Source organism: Prionailurus bengalensis, chromosome B4 (assembly GCF_016509475.1).
Source record: "Prionailurus bengalensis isolate Pbe53 chromosome B4, Fcat_Pben_1.1_paternal_pri, whole genome shotgun sequence".
Lineage (NCBI taxonomy): Eukaryota > Metazoa > Chordata > Mammalia > Carnivora > Felidae > Prionailurus > Prionailurus bengalensis.
Window position 1 is genome coordinate 52,192,852 of NC_057358.1, and position 12,834 is coordinate 52,205,685.

Consider the following 12,834-nt stretch of genomic DNA (forward strand, 5'->3'; position numbering starts at 1 on the left):
AGTGCTCTTACTTTACAGATGAGGATTCAGAGGTCTAAGAGGGGTAGAGGTTAAATGATTTGTTCAAAGTCATACAGCTAATTAATGGCAGAGCCAGGCATAAAATTCAGCCAGACTGCTGACTCACTCTATCCTGCCCCCTGCATTCGAACATACTTCCTAATTCTCCACCATTTGAATTTTGGTCTTTCTCTTTTATAGCAAAGAGAGAAGTAGATGATTGAAGCTTTCCTAACTGGGGTAAAGGAAGTGGTGTTTAATTTGAACATGACCAGAAGTTCAGATGTAAGTTCCTCGAAGACATTTTTGAACTCCCTTTCAAGCCTCTTTCCAAGCCTCCAGGCAGATACCAACTTAGTCTAGAGCCTCAGTGTAGCGGAGGGATTGGCCAGCAGCAGGGTAACTAGTGCTGCTTGCTACATATTTCTTTTCAGTTATCCCTGTTCATAATTGAAGAGTTCTCCAAAATATCAATGTTAGAAGACTGTTGTTTGAGATAGGCCTTGAGTAGTTCACAGGACACTCTGGAAAACACCTGTAACAGAGGTTTCTTTCTATGACAAGGATAGACATGCTGCCTCTACAAGGTACTTAAATATTTACATCTCTATCTCCCTTTCTAAGCTGCCCAAAGGAGGCCAAGTCGTTTAATCCCTGTGACCCAGCAGACTGGCTGGCACACCATATATAACAGGGAGCCTATACATGGTTGTTGAATGAATGAGGGAAATTATTTTATCCATAACTCTTCTATCAATTTATTCCTTAACAGAAAAAAAAAAAATCCCTATTAAATCAACTTCCAAGTATTTTTCTTCCCTGACTTAAACCCTCAATTGCCATCCTTTCTGCCTAGATTTCCACTGAGCTCATTGGGTCCTCTATTTTGCCCTTCCTTATAACTTTTCATGATCTAGAACACTCTACAGATGACTTATTAAAGGAACTGTTTACAATATTCTTAATTTTGTGTACTAATAGTGTAACAAATCATCTAGAGTAACACAGATATATTTGGAGAGACGACCTAATCAAAGTTACAAAACTTTGTTGGTAGATTTTGATAAACATTAATGTGTATAAATAGATGTTTCTTGGTAGCAAAAGAATATTTTTCTCTCTCAAGAATCTCTGTACTCTCCAGAGTTCATCCATTTTTCATTCCCATTTATTAAAATGGGAGGGGGGATCGATTTGCTGTTTTCCAAAATGTCACCTTGTTCTTCTTTGTTTCGCATATTTTAAGAAACTTTCATTTGAGTTTTTCTTATCATTATATGTATTTCTCTGTTATATTTGAACTGGAAGCCCCTTAGGACAAGGATCATCCTCTACATATCAATGGAGTGATGTTTATTTTTAGTGCTCAGTACTGTTGAAATCTCTTCTTTTTTTCAGAAAGGCTGTAATGGTCATAGGATATTACTCCTCAAAAAGTTAGATCATGACATGAGAAATTGAATAGTCTCATAGGTTGGAAATATGAAAAAAAATGCAATAAAAAGCAGAGGTTAGATATGAGTTTAGGTCTGAGTCAGTTACTGAAGAGGTTCACGATGATAAAAAGGGGATATGTTATTGGGAAATAACTCTGTTGGGAGGTAGAGGCATTGGCAAGAAAATGAAATTCAATAACCATTTGAGTACTGAGTCAAGGCTGGGAAGGATTCAGTGATGGGGAAGACATGACTCCCAGCTTCCTGCAGTGAAGGAGACACACATGTACATACAACCAAAAGGCAAACCAGCCCAGGATAAGGCAATAAAGTTTCAGACAAAGGGCATTCTAGGAAAATTTTTGGAAAAAATACTATTTTACTCATTAAGGGTGAAAATTATCCAGAGAACACAACAGTCTAATGTATGAAGCTGCTTTTATTGGTTCCTGGAAGGTATGAGGGCTATCATTTCCCCAAATCAGAAGCATGCCTCATTTTGTATATATATATATATATATATAAAACTTTTAGTTTTTTTATTTACTGCTTTCCTAAATTTAGGGACATATAGAATTATGCTTAAGATTGTAGGTTACTATTTAAGTACTGTGAATGTAATTTTTTAAGATACACATTTTTATTAAGTGAATCTATCACTTTTTAAAATATGCTTTGCACTAATGAATCTTGTAAAATCAAAGATTCACAGCTAAAAGGAATTCTCATACAACAAATGGCCAACTTAAAGACTTCTTAACGCAGTCAAAAAGTCAAATATAGCTCCACTAATAGATTTCTAAAGTTATAATGGTATTAGAAAGATTCACTTTAGATTTTTTAATTTGTAAGATAGCACAATATAAATTCAATAGCTCTTGATTTTCTTGTTATGTAATAACCAGTAACCACTGATGGTAATGTGGAACATTTCCTGCTAGTTATTCATTGATTTTTTGAAAAGGGGGAGGGCGGGGCACTTTTTCCAGAGACTGGGCAGGAGATAAGATGTCAAGAAGTAATAAGTAGCAAAATGAAAGAGGAGAATGCAAAGGAACCAAAAAGAGAAAACATTAAAGTGATGTTATTTTTTTCCCTGTGTATGCAGATGGACAGGAAAATTATAGCAGTAATTGTAGACTTATTTTCTCCAAAGACAGACTGGCCTTGGGGAATTAGAGTATGAGAGAAAAATGTCCAATGAAACTGCATTCTCACCCAGGCCCCATCTGACTTGCTGGATATGGCTTTGGCCAAGGTCATTTGCCCTTTCTGTGCCTTAGTTTCCTTAAATGCAGAGAGATGGTTTGCTGCTTTGAGCTACTGGAAAGATAAATGAGATAATGCTTCAGAGGCACCCAAAACTGGTCAGAAAAGGTGTTAGAGGAATATCAAGTAGTACTATTATTATTGAACTGTTGGAATGAGTCATCTTGCTGCAAAGATGCATAAGCAATTTCAAGTGTGGCAGAGGACCAGAGACAATGAGAAGAGGCAAGCATTCCCAGGTGGTGGGGGGGGGGGGGGGGGAATCTCAGTTGCAGTGAAATCTGCCCTTCACTTGTTCAAAGAACAAAAAGGGGGTGGGCTACAGAGGAAACAAGACTTAAAATAAGTAAAGCAACGTGGTTATACAGACAGACTTTTTAAATACTAGAGCCAGTTTGAATCCAGGCGTTGTCATTTACTACTGTGACCTTGGGAAAGTTATTGTTTCTCTAAACTTAATTTTTCTAATCTGTAAAATGGGGATTATCACAGTATCCATAGGGTTGTGGGGATTTAAAAATGTATACCGTCGCAAGGACTCCATAAAGTTGGTTATGATTGTAATCTATGGGAGAATAGAGGAAAGCAGAACTCCAGACTGATAATAAGGGAATCTTTTTTTTGAAAAAAAAAAAAAAAAGAAAAAGTCAAGGTTTCATTTTATAAAACATTGTATGATTTAAGGGGCCTAGGAAGAAGCAAACTTGTTTTGTCAAGTCAGAATCTACTCATATTTCATGGGCCCACGATAACTAGTCAAACCTTTGCTATCTGGCACACAAGACATAAACACGAAAAGCCTTCCGTGTGCTTTAATAAAGCAGCTTTCTATTTTAAAGCGATATATTTTTGAAAAACCTCTGATAGCCAATAGCTCTAATAAAACAAAGCTCAGCCACTGTGTTCCTGTTGTTTTAGAAAGAGCAATCTGGGGCGCAGGGATTACGCTCCCTTTGACTCGCGCTCTAGGCTGGGAAGCCTTCGGGCAAAGCCCTGGGGGCAGGACGCGTTGTTGTGGGTTTTTTTTGTTTTTTTTTTTTTTTAATCGATCCCGGAACCTTCGCTCGGGCGGGGAGCGCGGGAGGGGCGCGAGGGAGGGGTCTGGCTACGGGGCGCGGCGCCACTCGCCCATCCCCCGAGCGCGCGGCGCGGCGGCCGACCGGCGGCCGCGGAGGATGCGGAGGGGCGGCGACGCGGGCCCGACCCAGCCGGGGCGGCGGGGCGGGCGCCGCCCGAGGGGGTAGGGCGCGCGCGGGGGCGCGCCGGGCCGGGGAGGCGCGCTCCGGCCGCGCTCGCTCCGCGCTCCCTTCGCTCGCTCCCTCCTCCCTCGGCAGCCGCGGCGGCAGCAGGAGAAGGCGGCGGCGGCGGCTGGGGATCAGACATGGCGGCGGATCTGAACCTGGAGTGGATCTGCTCCCTGCCCCGGTCCTGGACTTACGGGATCACCAGGGGCGGCCGAGTCTTCTTCATCAAGTAAAGAGCAGGGGACGGCGCGGGGCCCCGGAGGGTGCGGGAGGCTGGCGGGAGGGGAAGAGGGAGCCGGGTCTGTGCCGCTTCAGCCCTCTCGGCTCCTCCGGCGCCCCCACTCACGCTCCGTCTCTGCCCCTTCTCTCATCCCTGCAGCGAGGAGGCGAAGAGCACCACCTGGCTGCACCCCGTCACCGGCGAGGCCGTGGTCACCGGACACCGGCGGCAGAGCACAGGTAACGCTGAGCCCGGCCGGGCCCGAGCGGAGTTGGGCTCCGCCGGGAGGAGGCGGCAGAGCCCCGGCCGCCCGCCTCCCCGCAACCTGCCCCCAGCCGCCGTCCCCGGGAGGCGGCGAAGTGGGGCGGAGGCCAGCGGGGGTGGCCGCAGGTAGAGGGGCCGGCAGGGGCCCCGCCGCGGGAGTTCTTTCGAGTCTCTGGACGCTTCTCTTCAGCCTTTCATCGCCACTTGGAGACGGCTCCTCTCTTCCTGGGCCCTCTCCCCCATCCCAACCTGGACCCCTCCCCCTCCGCTCCCCCCCCCCCCCGCCCCCAGGAGGCCGACTCTCCTCTACCAGGAATCTGGGATCCTGAGTTTTTCTTCCCGCAGCCACTCCTAAATCCTTCCACCACCACCCTCGTTCCCTGATCTCAACCCCTTTTAACCTTTAGGAAGCCCTTCCCCACTCCCCTCCATGCAGCCCGGGACCCTGGCACTCGTCCGCCGGGATAATGGGATCCACATCCTCTCCCTGCTCGTCGGACAGCTGCCTCTAGTCGTGCGGCTTCCTCCTCCTCCTAGGTGGGACTTGTGGGTAGGTGACTGATTGAGGAGGAGGAGAGGAGTTCGGGGGTGCTGCGCTCCTCTGTGTGACAGTGAATGGCTCAGGAAACGCTTGGCGCGTTTCCTCCTGCCACCAGAGCAGCAGCCGGAACCCAAGGAGGCATTTGCAGCTGCAGTTGCTGGCCAGCGAGATTCAAAGTCCCCGGCAGCAGCACAGAGGTTGCACAGACCGCCAGGAGGCGGTGGGCGTGCTAGAGGCTGTCCCGCGTGTGGGCATTTGTGCCCTAATTGGAGAGGGTCGGCTTGGATGGGGGTCTCTCTAGTGCCTTTGCTGGCTCGTTTGAATCTAAATGTGAATTGAAGTGGAGAAAGGTTGATGGTAGCTTCAGTGCTGGTCTGGCTTTCTTTTGTCATTCTTTGTTTACATTCGTGAAACTTGTTTGTCTTTGAAATGTAACATGTGTTCTCTTACTGGCCTCCCTCTGTTTCTGGTAATTGGAAAGGCTTGTGAATTGTTTGGGTCGAAGGTGAGGCCGGCTTCAGCAGTCCTTTAGAGCTGCTCTCTGGGATACTTTCTCTCCAACTATGAGATTCTGGGAGTCTCTTAGAGTTGCCAGGATATTGAACAAGCCTGCCTTTTCTATTAAATTCTGGAGTTGAGTTAAGTGACTAATACCCAAATTTGCAAAAAGGTGGAGGAGGAAAGGGAAAGCTGGTGTAGCAAGCATGATGAGGTTACATTTTTAAGGCATTTCTAATACACGGTCATATTTCTTAACTCCCCGCTGCAGTCTTTGACTTCAATATACTTTTCAATGTTTGCATACATAATATCAACTCTGATGGCCTCTTTGCCATATGGATAATAAATTTATTTCACAAAAGACAGTATGGTATAATTATTTAGCCTAATCATCTTGTGGAATTATTTCATGCTTATTTTGGTTATGTGTAATATGAATTTGTATCCTAATTACCTCCACAGATTTGATAACGTTGACACTACAGAAAAATTTTATTTTATATGATTTCACATTAATTTCTAAGACGGATCATGATTTCTTTTCTGGTTTGGTTTACTTTGTGTGGTTTTGTACACACATCATTGGTTTTTATTTCAGAGAGATTATGGTTAAATCCAAGCCACTTGTCATTTGTAATGTGTAGCAAATAAAATTACCATCATTCACCTGAATTGTTCCCAGGTTTATTACTTGAAACTTCACATCTCTTAAAGTCAAATCTGTAGAAACACATGTATTAAGTATGTGATATCAGAGTTCTTTTCCCCTAATTAAGTACTTAGGAAGTTTTTTCTCATCAGTGACACTTTCTGGATGGATTCATTTATGTAGCTGAAAGGTACCGTTTTAAATAGACACAGTGAGAAGAAGCAGGTGTTGCCTTTTATGCAGTGTTGGGTTTTTTTTTTTTTTTTTTTTCGTTTTTGGCCAACCATCATGGGTATTTTACCTAGGATTAGAAGGCTTTCCTTGCTTTTTTTGGATGCCAAAGAGTAGTTCCTTTTCACTTTGATCATTAAAGTGTATAATCACGTAAGATAATCTCTAATATTGTTCATACTTTTCTGGTGGCTTTAAATTTGAATTACCATTTTGCCAAAAACGATACTATGTTGACTACAAGTTTTGTTACCAGTACAGCGTTTTTTTTTTTAAGGATCCTAAGAAATGAAAATACCTGATCATGAAAATGAATAATTAAAATAGATTGAAACTTATTTTGCTATCCCACTGAAGTAATACTAACTGTGAAATGTATGTTTTTTAGATTTGCCTACTGGCTGGGAAGAAGCATATACTTTTGAAGGTGCAAGATACTATATAAAGTGAGTTTTTTCATTGTGATTTTTTTTTCCCTCAGTAATTTAATGTTGTAATCTTCAATTGAATAGTTATATCTCTAGATATGATCATGATTTTTAAAGTCTATCATATAATATTGGCTTTATCCTTTATAGTGTTGTAATTTTGAGAGAAAAGGCAACACTCCTAGTTTTCTATGTTACTTGCCTAGACATTTCATTCATTTGGAAATCAGATCATTTATGGCCACAAGTACATTTTTGGTGCTCCTGCGTATATTCCTGGGTGATAGAGCATTATAGTATTTTGTCTTTAGCATGTCACCACCCCCCCTTTTTTTTTCTTTTGAAGTGAATTCTGTTCATGTGTATTTTGACCAGAGTTGTTAATAAGAAGCAAAAGTGACTTGAGGTTAGGTCACAGTTGGATGAACAATGACAGAGCTGAAAGTAAAAACAAATAAATACTGATTATTTCACAAATATCTGTTGGAGCATTGTAATTTGCCTCAGTTTATTTAAATATATCAGGGTTTTTAAAATACAGATAATTTATGTTTGTTTGTGATTCAGTACAAGGTTCTCTCTAGAGCTTACAAAGGAGGGATAACCAGTCAGTCCTAACTTTTAATTCTATAGAACATTAAGCTAATTTCTATTTAGTGTTCTCTTGGTAGTACTTGGGGACAAATACAATGCTTGAGGTCAACAGTATGTAGGAAAGTTTTTTACTCCCCAAGGGGAAAATAAAGGTGGTTTTATCTTCATTTTAAATCAGATAAACTGTTTACTTAAGAGCTTGTTTTTGTTGGTTTAGAATTTTTTGTTTAATTTTAAGGAACTGAGGCTGAAAAGAGAATGCTTAAAACACAAGAATTGATTGAGATGTCAAGAGTTCATTAATCATAATGGATACCTAGCTGAAGTTACCTTTATTTCATTGGGCCCAGTAAGGTATTTTACTAAATGATATTTAAAAAAAATTTTTTTTAATGTTTATTTATTTTTGAGAGAGAGAGGGCATGAGTGAGGGAGGGGCAGGGAGATAGGGAGACACAGAAACTGAAGCAGGCTCCAGGCTCCGTGCTGTCAGCACAGAGCCCAACACAGGGCTCAGGGCTTGAACTCGCAAACCTTGAGATCATGACCTGAGCCAAAATCGGACACTTAACCAACTGAGCCACCAAGGTGCCCCTACTAAGTGATATTTTTAAGATCACACCATACTTGTGTTAATTTATAATTAATTTGTATGGTTTTAAAATTTTTCAGAATGATATTTATGTAAAATGTCAAGGGATATTTATAGGTATTAGGAATGCTTGCATTTGAATATAGAAATAGAGAAAGCAGAAGTAAGCTATAGGAATGAACGATTTCATGATGTGGTTCTTCTCTGGATGTTTTTTATCACATCTTTTATTCAGAGATTGTGCTATACATCATTATATGATCTAAAAAATAAAGGCATAAGTGCAGAGTCACCAAGTATTTTTTTAGTGACTGTATTCATCCTGAATTAAAGTGAGTTTGTATTGCCATGAAAAGGATGCTTCTTTTTTTGGATGTAGTATTGATATTTCTGAAGGAAGGTTTTTTTGATGGAGTTCATTTATTTTTAGCCAATATATTTTTACTGTACATTAAGTCTAGCTGATCTTACAAGAATAGGGGTAACAGTGTAATTCTCATAATATTTTAATTTCTGTGAATAGGTACATTCTTAGATGAACGTTTATTCAACAGTACAAAATGTTATTCTGTGTGGGCTGAATATGTTTTAATCCAGAACTGAGCTGTTAGAAAGACTGAATTTTTTTTTTTCTAGCCATTTTGATTACATTTTCTTTTATGTTGACTTAAACAAATTAGAATCTTACTTGAATGTCATGCCCAAGTAAGTTTCTCAGGAAAATGAGGACAATATTAAGAAAGCTGTAATAATTTTAGTTTAATTCTGAAGACATTTTAAACTAGTGGGTTTTAATCATGTGGTGTTAATAGACAACCAATAATTGTATCAGAAAGTAGTAATAAATTTATACTGTGAAAGTAACTTGTTCTAAAGTTGAGCATGCTATATAAATACATCAGTCATTAAATTTCTTTGAAATAAAATGATCATTGACAGATACATGATTTGCTGAATGTTAGGTGCTACTACTTTTCCTTTCTAGATGTATCAGACTAATTTAAGATAGTTAAATCGCTAATGTAGGCCGTAATTTCCTAGAAACTTTTTGCTTACTTGTCTTGTTATGAGCAATTAAGAATACTTTATCATTTTCACATGATGGGACATTACTTTTATCATAAATTTTGCAGTTCACCAAGTGCTTTCACATATATTGTCATGTCTGAATCTCATTTTAATCCTGGAAATAGTCAGTAGAATTACTGTTTCCATTGTCGAACCACATAATAAAACAACAGAAACATGCCTTTGGAACTTATAGTCTGCAGAGACAGCAAGATGAGAAACAGCAGGAATGTGAACTATATTTAGAATGTTCAGAGAAGAAAGGGTAGGACTCTGAAGTAGCAAACTGATTAATGTTGGTGGATATATTTCTCATTGTTGGTTCTTTCTTCGATGAAGAAAGGAGGTTATTGATCAAATTATAAGAAAGGAAGTGATACAGGGAACAGGGTAGTTTTTGTTCTCGTGGGAAGAGGGAAGATAGGTCAATTAAAGACACGTTGACCCTCTTGCTATTCCTAAGCAAGTGTTCCTGGGAGGCTCCCTTAGCAAGAAGAAAGACCTAAAGTACTTGACTTATTTCTACTTTTGTTCCCAAGTAAGGTACATGTGACTCTCAGGTCATTTCTCTTCTGAACAAATGTTAGTGGTTGTTCAAAATGGCACATTGCCAAGAATAATTTATTTTTGAATAATACTTTGGTAGAGACCATTGCATCTCTAGGGGTGGTAAAAGGGGAAAGAGGACTGCAGTGGGGGTAAGTTGTAAGAGCTAGGCTGTGTCTGGACCTTCTTCAAGACCGTGGAGTTCAGTCTTCATGCCTTTAAGTTAGGCGGGCTGGAAATGGCAACCTCTAAATTCCATCCAATTTTTAAAAATTCTTTGGATTTTATAATGTTCTGGGAATTTGCAAAAGTCTACAAAATGATGAACTCAGAGGGTCAAGAAGAGATGATGTGGGAAATATGGAAAGCTACTTAGCTTTCCTATCATGCCAACTATTTTAGTTTCTTCCTTAAACTTTGTGTAGATTAACTGCAGATGAGTGTGAAGTGTGTAGTGCCAGACTGGTGTGCGCTTTCTTTCTGTTGCTGCTGCGTTTTGTGCTTTGTATACATATCTTCCCTGGAGAGCTGCATGGAAACAGTTAATGGTGCTAATGTCAACAGAGGACCTGATCAGCGTTAAGAGTTGTATAGATTTGAATTGGGTCATCAGTTTACTTTATACAATTTTTGGAATTGATTCTTTAATAAAAGCTTACAGTTAGATAAAAGAATATATAATATAGAGAATGTATTTTACTTTAAATCCATTTGGTCAAAAAAATGTTAATGCTTGAAAATTATCCTAAAGTTGGATAATTTTTTTCTGAGAAAAGTGTTTTTTCTGTATACTTTAAGCTAGCCAGCTTCGAAATTATCACGTTTATGTATAATAAATACATATATACAGTGTTTATATTTGGTTATTGAGTTTCCATATTACTTTTTAACAATTCATTTTATTTATCTTTAGGAAGAATGCAGAAAATTATCAGTGCATTTTATAATTTATGAAGTGTAACTCTAGATATCCAAATAACTTAGTTTATGAAGTACAGAAGACAGTCTTATATATTTGAAAGTTTTAAAGCTTTCTGCTACTCCTTGAAAATACTGCTTAATGACTCTGTAATGACAGGTCATGGTAGCTTAAAATGGATGTGTCATTGACTATTCCTTTGTGCTTCAAAGCTTTAAGATGGTTAACTTTAGGTGCCAAATAAATCTTAAAACACTGCTCTCTGAATAGTGAGAAACTTTGTTCTGATTATTTAAAGGTCATTGTCTTATGTGGTAGAATTAGGAATCATAAAAAGTCTTTGCAGGGTAATAAAGTAGTATGTAAATTTTGTGAGGTTATATTTTCATACTGATTTTTTTCTTGACTTAAAATTTTAAGTTCTGAAAATTGAACTTTTTCTTAGATATGCAAATAGAGCAGTGTTTGATTTTTCACTAATGAAGTTTCATTTCAGTATCTTCAATGACTGGATCTAATGTGTGCTTAGAGGGGCGCCTGGGTGGCTCAGTCGGTTGAGCGTCAGACTTCAGCTCAGGTCACGATCTCACGGTTCGTGAGTTCGAGCCCCGCGTCACGCTCTTGGGCTGATGGCTCAGAGCCTGGAGCCTGCTTCCGATTCTGTGTCTCCCTCTCTCTCTGCCCCTCCCCCATTCATGCTCTGTCTCTCTCTGTCTCAAAAATAAATAAACATTAAAAATAAATAAAAAAAAAATAAAAGCACCACATTAAAAAAAAAAAATAATGTGTGCTTAGAATTTCAAGCTAACCTGCAGTGAAGGGAATTCTAGTTTGACATAGCCACTTAAGGTTGTGAGTGAGGGGGAAAAATCGTGTTTCTTCATAGATTATCACAGTTCGAACTATAAGCAAAGGTAGGGAACGTAACACAACTGCCACCAAGAATCTTAGAATATATTCCTATATATTTGATATTTAAAATTGTGGGGTACGTTAATACCATAATATTATAATTGGATGTAGCAATATAATGCTTCAGAACAGTTTATGGGCATTATATTTTTTATATTCATAACAGAGAGTTTTGGACTATAACATGTGATTCTTACACGTGTGAAGCAGTTTACGCTAATCCATTAGGTACAGCACAGCTATCAACTATGGTTTCAACCTTCAAGGAGTCTGTAATATTGGAAAGAACAGGCAGTGGATTGAAAGAGGGAGATGGTGGGGACAACATGGACTTATTTAAGTGTTAGGTCCTTCAGTGTACCATTAGATGAATTTAATCTCCACAATGGCCTTTTACTGTTCTCTTTCCTTTTTTTTTTTTTCAGATGAAACTGAAGCTTAAAGAGGTTAAGGGCCTATCGTAGGTCACATAGCCTCACTAGTCACTAGCATTCAAATTAAGATCTCGGGGCTAAAGCCCCTCTACACCTAAAAATACCGGACAGTATAATAAACAGCCCTATAATATGTATTTCTCCATAAGTGGGTTGCTTGGGGCTAGAGGTGTCATTTCATGGAAACAAATACAGTAGTTAGGTTAGTAGGCCAACCTACAAATAAAAGCTTGTTCAACCCCCTAAAAACCTGTGACTAGTATTATAATAACAGGGTCTTGCAATTTGGTCATTCATTTACCTTCACTCAGGAGCACTTAGTAAATGCTGGGCACTGTTCTGTAATACAGTGGGGAGACCCTGCCTTCCTGGAGCCTATACTCTAGTAGTAGAAACAAGACATTAAAACAAAAAAAGGAATAAACATGTAGTTTAGAAATAATATCTTCTGGGACACCTGGGGGCTCAGTTGGTTGAACTTCTGACTCGATTTTGGCTCAGGTCATGATCTCACAGTCAAGGGATCAAGCCCTGCATCGGGCTCTATGCTGACAGCACAAAGCCTGCTTGGGCATCTCTCTCTCTCTCGCCCTCTCTCGCCCTCTCTCTCTCTCTCTCTCTCGCTCTCTCTCTCTCTCTCTCTCTCTCGCCCTCTCTCTCTCTCGCCCTGCCCATTTGTGCATGAGTGCTCTCTCTCTCAAAATAAACATTTTTTAAAAATTAAAATAGCATTGGGGCGCCTGGGTGGCTCAGTTGGTTGAACGTCCGACTTTGGCTCAGGTCATGATCTCGCGATCTGTGAGTTCGAGCCCTGCGTCATGCTCTGTGCTAACAGCTCAGAGCTTGGAGCCTGCTTCGGATTCTGTGTCTCCCTCTCTCTCTGCCCCTAACCCACTCACATTCTGTCTCTGTCTCTCTCAAAAATAAATAAACATTAAAAGAAAGTTAAAAATTAAAATAGTATCATCTTAAAGGAAAAGTAGAGT

The 12,834-nt window shown here is 40.0% G+C and overlaps 1 protein-coding gene across 9 annotated transcripts in view; it reads left to right on the forward strand.

Moving 5' to 3' along the window:
- The first annotated feature begins 3,868 nt into the window (after positions 1-3,868).
- Positions 3,869-12,834, forward strand: part of PLEKHA5 (pleckstrin homology domain containing A5) — a 239,436-nt gene continuing 230,470 nt past the window's right edge. For 2 of the 9 annotated variants that reach the window (XM_043562217.1, XM_043562219.1), the window contains exons 1-3: positions 3,986-4,178; positions 4,329-4,408; positions 6,744-6,801. In XM_043562217.1, the coding sequence (XP_043418152.1) occupies positions 4,087-4,178; positions 4,329-4,408; positions 6,744-6,801 (230 nt within the window). In that variant the 5' untranslated portion in view covers positions 3,986-4,086. Of the gene's footprint in view, positions 4,179-4,328; positions 4,409-6,743; positions 6,802-12,834 lie in introns of all 9 variants that reach the window. The other 7 variants (XM_043562218.1, XM_043562228.1, XM_043562227.1 and 4 more) reach the window with 7 other exon arrangements.